General features: G+C 44.8%; 1 protein-coding gene across 1 annotated transcript; it reads right to left on the reverse strand.

The window, feature by feature from the left end:
* Positions 1-944: 944 nt before the first annotated feature.
* Positions 945-13414, reverse strand: LOC135260303 (E3 ubiquitin-protein ligase HECW1-like). Its single transcript, XM_064345546.1, has 5 exons — positions 13373-13414; positions 12894-13040; positions 12358-12472; positions 10112-10310; positions 945-5447 (listed from the first exon to the last, which is right to left on the reverse strand). Exons 1-5 carry the CDS (start codon positions 13412-13414, stop codon positions 5336-5338), a joined length of 615 nt encoding a protein of 204 aa, XP_064201616.1. The 3' UTR covers positions 945-5335.
* Positions 13415-13500: the final 86 nt, after the last annotated feature.

Raw genomic sequence — 13500 nt, forward strand, 5'->3', positions numbered from 1 at the left:
GGATTTCTATCCTTTTCCCTTTCTTGTTCCGAGTTTTAATTTAAGGTACCAAGTCATGCAAAACGGTCGTTGTGGTAAACATAGTTAGTATTTCTATTGTACATGCATAATTTGTTTAGATAAGCCTTACATAATAGTTTTCAAAGAAATGCAACACATTCCTTCGATTGCCTGGACCGTGAACATTTTGGATCTCGTGCCGTGCTCTACTGTAGTGCACAGTCCGGCTTCGACAGGTTTCACAGTTCCGAGAACACAAAAATCTGCCATCTGCTGGTAGAAAAAGATATCGCAGCAACAGAACCACACACGTAGATACAAAAGGTCAAATAAACTGAAGCCTACTTCAATGAATTTTAAGGAAAATATTTAACTATTAATCATGCTAGTTACTCACTCGTATCACCCAAATACACTGTTGTATTTCCCTCATCTGAAAAAGAGCTTGTCCACAATAACTAAACAGTGTTACTTCAACAGCATTACATCACAGGCATTTAACAGACGCTCTTATCCAGAGCAAATTTCTAAATACAGCAGCGTTTACATTGCATCCATTTATATAGCGTATACACAGCAAAGGTCTTCACTTCACCACAGTTTAACCTGCCACTGCATCACCAGTCATTATGCACAGTGTATATCATGCTATTCTTTTTTTCTCATGGCAACAGTTTCCATGACACAATTGCGATTTATTTGTGTCATTTTACAGGTGTAACAACGTGTGAGGCATTACCCTTGCATGGTTTCCCAGTGACACTCACATTGTCTGCAACAACTTCAGTAACTGGAACAATGGTATGTGCATGGGAATTTGTCGTATATACGAGAATGCAACGTGACTGTCATGGAATTTGCACCCATATTCCCAAGTGTGCGAACTTGCAATCCATCAAAGTAGCCTATTAGGGGAAAAAGAAAAGATAACAGATATGTCTGTGTGTGTTACAAAGTGATTGTTTATTGACATCCGTCTACAGTAGTATTTCATCCAAAGCAAGGCCTGAGAATTGAGTAACCCGTTGACAAACCAGAACTCTCAAATGAGTAGTCATCTCTCCTGATGAAAGACTTTTCCTGTAAAACAAAATGGAGGATGACATGACACAGAGAGACACAAGGCATTAAAAAGGCCTGAATTCAAACATAATGTAATATTTTCCATAACTTTGAATAACCAATTTAAACAAATTATGCTTCAGTTATTTAGAAAAAGTTTTCTTGCATTAGTTAAACATGATGTTGAATAGTCACAGTAATAAGTAAAGGGAGAAAATAATAAACACTTGCCAAATATGTTATTCAAATTTAAGATCAAACAGCAAGTTGACCAATCTAATCCAATTAATACATCATCTGAATTGTTAAAGATCAACGGTCAAACACTTACAGGATGATGGAGATGGAACTAATTCTTTTCACATTTGTCTGAAAGCAGAATGCTAAGGCCTCATACACAGATAAAAAAGCAAGAAAAAACATGCCATGTTTTTTGTGCAATGGCTTATTTTGTATTTTGATTTCACACACATGAAAAATACCAGTTTCCAGATTCTTTGTTGCTGTGTGAAATGTGAATACTTCTTTACACTGGAATAAATCTACATGTATATATAATTCAATAAGATTTGTTTGGTAGAAATCTCTTGTCTAAAATTAGTTACTGCATATCTGAATTATTCACTGCATTCCCAGTGTATATTTCTGTAAAAGGCATACTTTAAATGCCCTCCCTTATCAAGTATATTTGCACTTTCATTACGCTTATAGTTTTCCTCATAAATAGATATATTTAGTCCACGATGAAGGAAAAATACATTTTTTGGGACCAGTTTCTGCAGCAGATACATAGACCAGCTCATCTCCTCAGTCTACCAGTGTAAACTCTTGGCCAAAAACAGGGTACATGAAGGTCGTGAACATGAATTTCAAACATCAGTCAAACATCAAGCATCACAAGCATACTAGCTAGTCTAGCAATTCATTCATACGAAATCATTGGGAGTGACATGTGTCAACTACCGTTGGCAAACTAAAGAGGAAATATAATAAAAAGGAAAATGCCTTCATGTTTACACTCAGATGCTCTGTGGTAACAGGCTTAGGAGATGTCTGGTTTCCCACAATGCACCTTTACGTAGAAGTTGATGACATCTACAGTACGGACACTCCAGTATTTTAAAAGAATATGCCTTTCCATAGGAGCGGACACAAAGCCAGTATTAATGCACTAACAGACATTCAGAAACCAACTGTCACGGGGTGCTCAGTAAGATGCTAACAGTACCATGGTAAAAAATAAATAAACGTGGATTAATGTGAATGGGTGGCCATGAATAGGCGACGCCAATAAGACAGTTGAGGGCCCATAATGCACTGCACATATTGAGACTGGAGTTAAATTCACTGCTGTGAAGGCATCCTTTACGTCAGAGGTGGGCAACGAGGGCCATATCTGTTTCTGTTTCTCATGCCAACTTCTGGCCTTAATTGCTTAATTAGCCTTAACATTTACACCATCTGACCTTTTAGCTACATTTCTTGTGCATGAATGACAGCTGAAGCCTGTTCTTGTGTTCCTATATGCAATGTTTTACTGTGATATAATCTACTGAGTGAGCCAGTGTTGGTGTGCACAGCCAGTTAGCTTATTTAGCCAGGCTAATTAGTGGAATCAAAAACCTGCACACACACCGGCCCGCTAGGACCAGCATTGCCCACCCCTGCTTTACATGGACGTGCTCGTGATTCAAATGGTGAAATGACGTACATAACATCTGAAATCAACTCAGAGATACAGTTCACCTACTCATAAGAATAACCCTTAAGGAATATCTTTCTTCTCAGTGAAATTTACCTTTGGTCCCATCAGTGTTTCCAAAACAAACACAACACCTTTAAATACAGGAGTGATGTATTCATCTTCCCGCGAAAATATCATCAAATAACCGACATTCTTTACAAAAATCAAACATTCAAATTTTCCCCAGGGCAAGTGTACATTAAAAACGAGAATATATATATAATATAAACTTTCATGAACATAATAAAAAAAAGATTATAAAATAAAAAAAATAAGTACAAAACAGAACTTACGATACTTTATGTACACGCCATATTCAACCTTTCCGCAGTGCATTTTTGCATTTTGTTCTCTGTCTCTTGGACGAAGGTTGCAGGCTCTAGACCCACGCTGCTTTGACCAGCCCCTACTCTGGTAACTTGGGAGGGCCACTGCCCGCAACATTTTCTTGCTCCCGTCAAAAACCACGAACACATTCGATCCTGGCAAGGCGAGCAAAACCGCTCCAATAAAATACACGATTTCTTAAAATAAGCGATTGCATTTCTAGATTGAGTAAGGACCTGCAGGTGCTGTGGCCCCACAAGGGAGGTGCATCTCTTCAGACTGTACCTGGACTAACTGTCACTGCTCTGCAGGGCACTCCCAATCTAGGATCGCTCTTATCACTTTAATCCGTCAATTTGTTCCTGCAGCACTTTTATGTTACACTTGCACCTCCATCCAGCACTTATATTGCACTTGTATCGTTATTTTGATGCTGTAGCCCGTCGTCATGCCTCCCAGTTTGACTTACCATACCTTTCTGACCTAGCCTATGCTTACTGTGTGAACTGGACTTGATGTGTTCATGTCTATGAATAGCTGTTACACAAAGAGTATTGTACCTTTTCGGACCTGTGTTTTATAGTTGTTCCAATGACCTTCGGTATGCACTCGTTGTCAGTCGCTTTGGATAAAAGCGTCTGCTAAATAAATGTGATGTAGTGGTTGAATCCCACCCTTGCAGATGCTGAAACCTCCCAAGACCAGGGTTAAGCACCCCTGCAGATGCTGTGACCTTCCAGGACGAGGGTTATAACGGGTTATAAAGGCTTATAATGACCAAGGCTGAGCAGCCTTGCAGCTGAATTAACACTGGGAGGCCACAGAAGAAGAACATTCCCATCTCCCAGACCTCAGTGCAGGGCTTCACTGAGTAGCCACTGCTGATAAGAGAGAAGCTCTTATTCCCCCTAATTTCTGCACTGCATGTCCACAACGACAACGCCCCGGGAGTTCCCCAGGCAAGACACACCCAGGCTCTCAAAGCCATGGAGGCAATGCTCTGTGATAACCAGATCTGGGTCAAATACTTATCTGTGCTCTGTTGATCTTGCCTGGTGTAAACTGAGCCTGCCGATATGACCAGAAGGCCAGGGTTCTGCACTTTTTTTGAGAGTATTTCATTGGTTCCAATACACCAGACAAGATCAGAAAAGCGTAGAAAAGTATTTTCAATCCAAAACAAAATACGTATTTGACCCAGGTCTGCCGATAACACAGCGCGCTCCACTTAAAAGTCACAGTGAAATCAAACTGAGCTTTCTCATCAATTTGGTCAATTCTCAATAACTACACGAACATGCCTAAAAGTACATAGTCCAAAAATAATAAAATACCAATATACTTGTGTATTTTCACTTCAAGGGTTTTTTTTCCCTCCACTTCCTGGAAAACGAGTACCAGCGGCCGTCAACGTCGATCAAGTGTCTGTCAAATTTCCGTTCTGCTCCAATTACTGTCCTTTCACGCAAGGGCACGCATTCCTCCCCCTCCTCATTCGACATCAATCAAATCGACTCCCCGCCCTTCAAAAATCACCCCCCCCTTGAAAGATTTGTTTTGGTTGCGTATGTGTCATATAGCGGACGCTAGTGCTGGTCTAACTTCTGTCTGGCTCACTGTGACTTTAACTGTAAATGGGACACACAGCCTAAAAAAATAAAATCCTCCATATTCTGGAAAAAAAAAAAAAAAAAAAACTTTTGACAAGCCAAACAAAAAAGCTTTCTTCGAAAATCACTGAACGTTCTTTGACAGCCACGGCGAATTCAGCTGTGGTTCCCATCAATAAACATCTTTGACAGGATGTCATTTTGCACAAAGCGGCAAACTTGCTTTGGGGCGTCCAGTATTGCATTGTGGGTAGTAATATTGGTGGTAGTCAAGGCGCTGCAGGCTGGCACCAGGTATTAAATATTAAATATTGCATACATGTCGGTACATAACGTTTCGTACCCCCAAGAAACCAAAAAACAAAAAAAATTACATTACAACAGGTGAATTACACAGTACATGCAAGTTATTTTTTGTCGTTGTTTTGTTTCCCAAATTACACGTCATATACAGATTGTAAAAAAAGAGGTAACTCTCAGTTAAAAATGATACTCATATGAAAAAAAGGGAATTTGCTTCCAGTCCACTGAACGAAGACACAAAAAATGGGGGGGGGGGCTTCCCCCCCCGTCCCGTCCTGTCCCGTCCCGTTCACTCCAGGCCAAAGGTGCTGGTTTCCTCCACGGCGATCAGTAGCTTTTCGTGCAGCATGGTGTAGGAGGGGTAGGGCGGGAGGTCCAGCCGGTTAAAGCAGGTGTGTGCCCTGAAACGCACACAAAATGGACGACATGCTAAAACTGGAGCAATTCTCTGTCTCTGTCTCTCTCAAAAAATAAATGCTCCATGTCTAAAACCTAACAATCTGCTGGGTGTCTCGTGGTGTAGCCTGTAGAGCACTGTCCACATGCTCATTACGAGCCGCGACGCCGGCGGTTCGAGTCCCGACCGCACAACCTTCGTCGCACGTCTCTCCCTCTCTCTTCCCCTGCTCTTCCTGTCTCTCTACACTGTCCTGTCCAATAAAGCTGAAAAGCCCAAAAAAATATTTAGAAAAAATAAAACCTAACAATCTGGGAGTCTTGGCATGGATCCGTGAATGAGGCTCTTAGATTGTAAGGGGACAGAACGCAGCATAAAAAATGGTACATAAATATTACATAAGTTTATTTGAATTCAAGCCCGCTACTTTGCGGTCAATCTTGGTTTGAGTGCGTTTTATTTATTTCTGTCTTGACCTGCAGCACCACATCCTGGCCATTATACAGTTGTGTGTGATCGAGTGTACGAAGGGGAAAAGAGCTCCATATGATGCGTCTTTAATGCACACTGTCATGTTTTCAGGTGGGCTAATGTTTTATGTCATCTATGGGGATTGTGTTTATTTATTACAGCGAAAGGCCAGAGGCATTTCACTGCTGAGTAAACCGATAATAAAGTCAAACTGAAGACCCTCTGCAGTGATGTGTGTGACTCAGGTTGGAGCCCCACTTCCTGGCACGGCCCCGCCCGTCTCATATTTCCACCCTTATTTACACCTGTCTCACCTGCACACTCCGCAATGATAAATATCCCACGCTATTCTGTGACATGGCGGAATTAGTTTTAATAAAATTTTTATTTTTTTATGGCTGGCCACTCAGGACAAGAAGCTTTACTGCTCACCAAATAAAAGGTACAGACTCCAAATGCTGAAATTCAGATCCAAAAGGTTATGGTAGATTCCAGCTTTGTTACATCATGAGCAGACATGAGCTAATGGTGTTGCATCAAGTATGAATTAATAACTGACACTTGACCTAAATCATTAATCAAACATATAACAGGCAAACATCTACAAATGGTTGGACACTTAACTGGTTATGAACGGTGGAGATGATTACGTTGGTGTTTCTATGCTATAAAAATAAACATTTTTTTGTGGTGTCCTTAATGCTAACTGCACTCCAGCTACGCGCTAAAAACTTCTTTCCTTTCGCTGTCGTGACAGGAGCAGCCCTGCCTCTCAGTCACGACATGTCGTGATACCTCCGGGCCGGATCACGCCTCGACCGCACGGCCTGGCTCGACTCGAGCGGCCGCACTACGCTTTTTTAACGACGACTGTTCCCTGGCCGACGCCTTCGCTCAGCAAACGGTCAGAGAAAACGGCGGACGGTTCATATGATTCAGGTTATACATAATTTTTTTTTTTGTCATTACGAAAGACGTTTTACTTGCGCAGTATTCGGAGGGCGCGAATAGTTTTTTTTTTCAACGCGACTGTTTGCGCTGCGGTCCCCAGGTCAGCGACTGCCGACGAAAACCAGAATCAAAGCAACCGAACGGACAGATTTAACCTTTAGCAGAAAGCTCGTTAGCGGCCAGCAGCTCCTTTCTCAGCTTAAGAGTGGAGACGAGGGCGGGAATGTGTTTTTTTTCTTTTCTCGCGAATTCCAGCTTCGGTGGCGTGACAGCAGGGCGGCGGCCTCACTTCCTGCCGCGAGGGAAGTCGCGAAATGGCCACGCGTAAGCCGTATAAACACCGCGTGTGCGTGCGTGCGACAGAGCGTGTAAAATGTGGGTCAAGCAAACCCAGTAAGCCGCAGTAAGAACACAAACAGTGTGAGTGGCATGCTGGTCCTCAGCCTTTATTTGTGTAAAAAGCAGAACCCGTGAGAAAGAGACCGGCTCGACTGCAGCCTGATTGGCTGGGGTGCAAAAACCCTAGATCAGTGGTTTCTCAACCCTGGTCCTGGGGACCCACTGCCCTGCATGTTTTAGAGGTCTCCCTGCTCCAACACACCTGATTAAAAATGAATGGGTCGTCATCAAGCTCTGCAGAAGCCTGATAATGACCCGTTCATTTGAATCAGGTGTGCTGGAGCAGGGAGACATCTAAAACATGCAGGGCAGTGGGTCCCCAGGACCAGGGTTGAGAATCACTGATCTAGACCACTGATACTTCAGTCCTGGTCCTGGCGGGCCGCAGGGTCTGCTGGTTTTTAGTTGCCACTCAGGACTTCATTGATCAGTTAAAGCAGCCGATTGCACAGTTAACTCACCTCACCTGGTTTCTGAATCGGTTGCTGATATCAAGGCAAAAAACCTGCAGACCCTGTGGCTCTCCAGGACCAGTAGTGAAGATCACTGCGCCCTAGACTCTCCCAGTCTGTGAAATAAGGACTAGCTGTTCCAGTTATGATGCAGTTTGGCGGCCTAGGGATTTCAGCCCGAGTTCTAAACTTCAGCTAAGCACACTGCAATCGACCCTTCATGTCTTTTTGGTCTGAAGACTGACCAGTTAACAGCAGGGTCAAGGCGGTAGTGTGGACAACCCATTTATGCAAACATATCCGGATCGCTGTTTCGGTTCAAAGGGAAATGATCTGATTCAGTCGATACAATGTGCAAAAATCAGTGTGCATCGTTATGAATCATAGAAAAATACGTTCATCATTCAACCTCATCATCATGCACACTAGTGATTTTTCCTTCTGTTGAAGTCAAAATGTTTTTGCACTCTCAACCTCATTTTGGGTGTTTGCATACATTGTAACAGGATTGTGTTACCTGGATCATATAGTATATATCGACCACTTCCTACTATATCCTACATGGGGCGACATAGCTCAGGAGGTAAGAGCACTTGTCTGGCAGTCGGAGGGTTGCCGGTTCAAACCCCGCCCTAGGCGTGTCGAAGTGTCCCTGAGCAAGACACCTAACCCCTAACTGCTCTGGTGAATGCGAGGCATCAATTGTAAAGCACTTCGGATAAAAGCGCTATATAAATGCAGTCCATTTACCATATCAGTCAGATTGTTTTGGATCATATCGTAGCAAAATTTGTGATATGGCCAAATACTGAACTGTTGGCTCAAAAATCAAAATGGCACCCTATCGTGGTGAAGCCTGAGGCTTACACCCCTAGTGAACATCGCTTGTCTGTAGCTTTCTTTCTGCTCCGTCGAAGGAATGTTGTGTTTTCGTGCAGCACAAGATACATGGCATTCTAGGAAAAGCCGTCTTAATGCACCATAATATAAGCATCAGGCCACATGTTACACGGTCATGGCTGCCAAGCTTACGATTGCTAACGAAAGCAGAAACGCACCCCTGCAAATCTAAACCTGGAACGGATCACTTTAGAAGCATGTATAATTTAAAACTATTTGCACACATGTTAAGTTATCCAAGTACACACATTTTTGAAACTAAGGATAAGTGTTTGGCTTAAAAGTAAACCCCAATTAGGCCCCTGACCCCTGATGCAGGATACCAGCAGTTAGGTTGTATGTCCAACCAGGTGAGAACAGGCAGTTTGCTTAGCAGAAAACTGCGTACTGTTTGCGATATACTGTCTCATGAGTGAAGCACAACAGGGTCTCACAGAATTTCCAAATTGTGTGTGTGTGTGTGTATGTGTGTCTGTGTGATACCTGGGCAGGGCGGTGTGTGTGTGTTACCTGGGCAGGGCGGTGCAAGTGTGTGTTACCTGGGCAGGGCGGTGATCTTGCCCCAATCTGTGTGTGTGTGTACAGGTGTGTACAGGTGTGCATTACCTGGGCAGGGCGGTGATCTTGCCCCAGTCTGTATGCGCGTGTGTGTACAGGTGTGTACAGGTGTATGTATAGGGGGTATTACCTGGGCAGGGCGGTGATCTTGCCCCACTGTGTGTGTGTGTGTGTGTATAGGGGGTATTACCTGGGCAGGGCGGTGATCTTGCCCCACTGGTGTGTGTGGTGTGTAGGGGTATACCTGGGCAGGGCGGTGATCTTGCCCCAGTCTGAGTGTGTGTACAGGTGTATGTATAGGTGTATAATACCTGGGCAGGGCGGTGATCTTGCCCCAGTCTGAGTGTGTGTACAGGTGTGTGTACAGGTGTGTATAGGTGTATAATACCTGGGCAGGGCGGTGATCTTGCCCCAGTCTGTGTGTGTACAGGTGTGTATAGGTGTATAATACCTGGGCAGGGCGGTGATCTTGCCCCAGTCTGAGTGTGTGTACAGGTGTGTACAGGTGTATGTATAGGGGTATTACCTGGGCAGGGCGGTGATCTTGCCCCAGTCTGTAGGTGTGTACAGGTGTGTATAGGTGTGCCTTACCTGGGCAGGGCGGTGATCTTGCCCCACTCTGTGTGTGTGTACAGGTGTGTATAGGTGTATGTATAGGGGGCGATACCTGGGCAGGGCGGTGATCTTGCCCCACTCTGAGTGTGTGTACAGGTGTGTACAGGTGTATGTATAGGGGGTATTACCTGGGCAGGGCGGTGATCTTGCCCCAGTCTGTATGTGTGTCTGTACAGGTGTGTATAGGTGTATAATACCTGGGCAGGGCGGTGATCTTGCCCCAGTCTGAGTGTGTGTATAGGGGGTATTACCTGGGCAGGGCGGTGATCTTGCCCCAGTCTGTATGTATGTGTGTACAGGTGTATGTACAGGTGTATAATACCTGGGCAGGGCGGTGATCTTGCCCCACTTCTCGATGCAGAAGCGGCGCAGGCCGTTGCTCCCGCGCAGCGAGGAGAAGCCCTCGTACGGGACGCTGGACGTGCCCGTCACAAACTGCAGCAGGCGCAGCCGCTGCTCGTTATTGAAGCGCTCCACCGCCCCCCAGAACCAGCGGATCACCATGTGCCCGTCGTGGTAGCCTGGAACCAAAAACAGGGGGGGGGGCAGGTTAAGGGTGGGGGGACGGGATAATGGGGTGGGGGAAAGTTACAGGTATTGGGCAGGGTGTGGTGGTGGGTTTTTGTGGGTACACATGCAAGAGCCACTACTGACGCACCCTGTTTGAGGAATTACATCACTTACATTTAGTAGACACTCTTATCCAGAACGACCTACACATACATGTTTTTGCATTTTGACACAGCATCCATTTAAACAGCTGGGTACACGGTAACATTTTCAGTGTAAAATCAACTCTAACAGAGTACACATGGTCCCTATTGGACTCGTATGTACTCTGTTAGAGTTGAATTGACACTGGACACTTTACTGCGTAATTACCGAAGCAGTGCAGGTTTAGTGCCTTGCTCAAGGGCACAACAACAGTGCTTTACCTGGGAATCAAACCTGCAACATTCTGGTGCACCTTACACTACATGGCCACTACAATGCTGCTAAATGTCAGAGGGGAATGGATGTGACCCCCGTAGCCTGTATCATGCATCACACAAAGAGTTTAGGCGTGTTTAATGCGTACATGCGAGCGGAAGAGCAAGAACACGTGCAGGAAAAATCCAGCGGACCGTTCGAAACGTAAAAACTGAAGACTCGTTTTTCCTTCGGCTTCCTGCCGCGAGGCCAGCAAACGGGCCGTTTAGTTCCGGATTGTGCGCCCACTCCGCGCGCGATCTGAAGCGAGAGGAAAGTTCTAGACTCCCCGCTTCTCTACCGCCATTCTGAAAGCTGGTCCCCTGGGGGAGGCTAACCCGCTCAGACCCGGCAGGTGATTCGTTTTGGTTACGCCAGGTAGTTACGCGCTTGGGCCCGTAACGGAAACCAGATCCAGGGTTTATCCGTTGGCACGGCGACTCCCTCAAGCGCCTGAAGATTTAGAGTCACCTACGACATGCCCTGGATCACAGCTGTACACTGCGCAAAAACCAGCTGCCAGAATTAACATTAAGGACAAGGAGAAATTTTCCCATGTGCTTCTATAAATCACACGCTGTAAAGCATGTATCCAACATCCGACTCAAGCTGTGTTCAAAAATGCATCACCATAACTATGTTACAGTAGTACTGCGGTTAGGTCAGTTGGCTTTTTTCATTTCAACATACTCAGTTATTTTTCATAAGGGTCTCCTGTACTATGTTTTGCTCCTTAGTGCTTACACACCCCTGTACTAAGTACTAACTGTCCTAAGCAGCCCATCCTTCTGCTTACTTACCTCCTCCATACTAGCTGTGGCTCTTCAGTGCTGACACATCCCCGCTCTAATGTACTAAGTGTGGCTCCTTTGTACTAAATCATACTCTCTGTACTGTACTAAGTGTGGCTTGTCAGTGCAAACTCATACTCTCTGTAATGTACTAACTGGCTCCTCAATGCTGACTTATCCACTCTCTAATGTACTAAGTGTGGCTCCTCAGTGCACACTCATCCTCTCTCTAATGTACTAAGTGTGGCCCAATCAGTGCACACTCATACTCTCTGTAATGTACTAAGTGTGGCCCATCAGTGCACACTCATACTCTCTGTACTGCACTAAGTGTGGCTCCTCAGTGCACACTCATACTCTCTGTAATGTACTAAGGTGGCCATCCATGCACTACCATACTCTCTGTACTGACTGTGTGGCTCCTCAGTGCACACATCCCTCTGTACTGACTAAGTGTGGCTCCTCGTGCACAACTCATCTCTCTGTAATGTACTAAGTGTGGCTCCTTTGTACTAAATCATACTCTCTGTAATGTACTAAGTGTGGCTCCTCGGTACTAAATCATACTCTCTGTAATGTACTAAGTATGGCTCCTTCGTACTAAACCATACTCTCTGTAACGTAGTAAGTGTGGCTCCTCGGTACTAAATAATACTCTCTCTAATGTACTGGCCCATCAGTGCACACTCATACTCTCTGTACTGTACTAAGTGTGGCTCCCCAGTGCACACTCATCCTCTCTGTACTGTACTAAGTATGGCTCCCCAGTGCACACTCATCCTCTCTGTACTGTACTAAGTGAATTTACCCCCTCTGTACTCAGTGTTGTTCCTCCAGTCGTTCAGGTCGATCTCCGCAGTTCCGGCGATGACCAGCTCCAGCTCTCTGGCGTCGAACACCGAAACCAGGCGAGAGTCGACCACCTGCACCACACACAAGGGAAAGGGGTCAGAGAGTAGATTCGTTTTTACAGACAAGCACAATGATATCTTTTTTTTTTTTGTAAAAATGCTACTCTTGTTGCTCCCCAAAATATATAAAAAATGTCCACAGTGACTGTATGTACATGTTCACTATTTTAGCTACAGTAAGTGAATCCAGCAGTTCTTTTGTTATCAACCTATTATAGTTCAATTGTCATAGCAATAAGCTTAGTGTATTCATAGGATCAAATGTAGTACCATATAACATGGTTCAAATTGATACTACAAAGGTGTCTAGACTATTGTGACGCATTGTATAAAGGCAGTAAGGTGTAGTCATAGCGTGCTGTATAAATGTAAGTCAGGTGTAGTCATAGCGTGCTGTATAAATGTAAGTCAGGTGCAGGCAGATGTTCTGTACCTCATAGAAGCCGCGCACCAGCGCCTCAGTCTGCTGCACAACCCCTCGCTCCACCCTCCACTTCACCATCCGCTCAATGTACTCCTTCTTGTTCTTCTCCGTCACCTGAACGTTGGCCCCGCCCGACTTCAGCTCCCTCTCCGTCACCTGTCACAGGAAGTGACATCAGAGTCCGTACAGACCAATGCGGAAGCAAGTCCCTATTCTTCACATTTAAAGGCCAGTATTTGCTATCGTTGTAGTTCAGTGAGCCGCTATTTGCTAACTCCTAGTTAATATTCATGAAGGGGTGTGGTTGAAGCAGACAATCCCAGGTCAACACAGCAACAAAAGCATCAGAACTTCCTGCTACCAAATGGAACAGTACAGAGGATGGAAAGAACACAGGAGCGAATAAAAAGGCCCTCTTGGACTTGGCCATCAGGCGCAGTATTCACTTCCTGTTCTGAATTCAATTTGAAGGTCAGGAAGAGCCACACCTGTCCGAAGACCTCCTCGTTCACGGTGAAGGTGAGGTCCATTGTCAGCATCTAAGAGTACCCAAAACATCATTACTTCACCTTAAAATTGCACTCTCTCACTGAACATATAACTCTCCCTGGAACTT

Source organism: Anguilla rostrata, chromosome 8, assembly GCF_018555375.3.
Source record: "Anguilla rostrata isolate EN2019 chromosome 8, ASM1855537v3, whole genome shotgun sequence".
NCBI classification, from domain to species: Eukaryota; Metazoa; Chordata; class Actinopteri; order Anguilliformes; family Anguillidae; genus Anguilla; species Anguilla rostrata.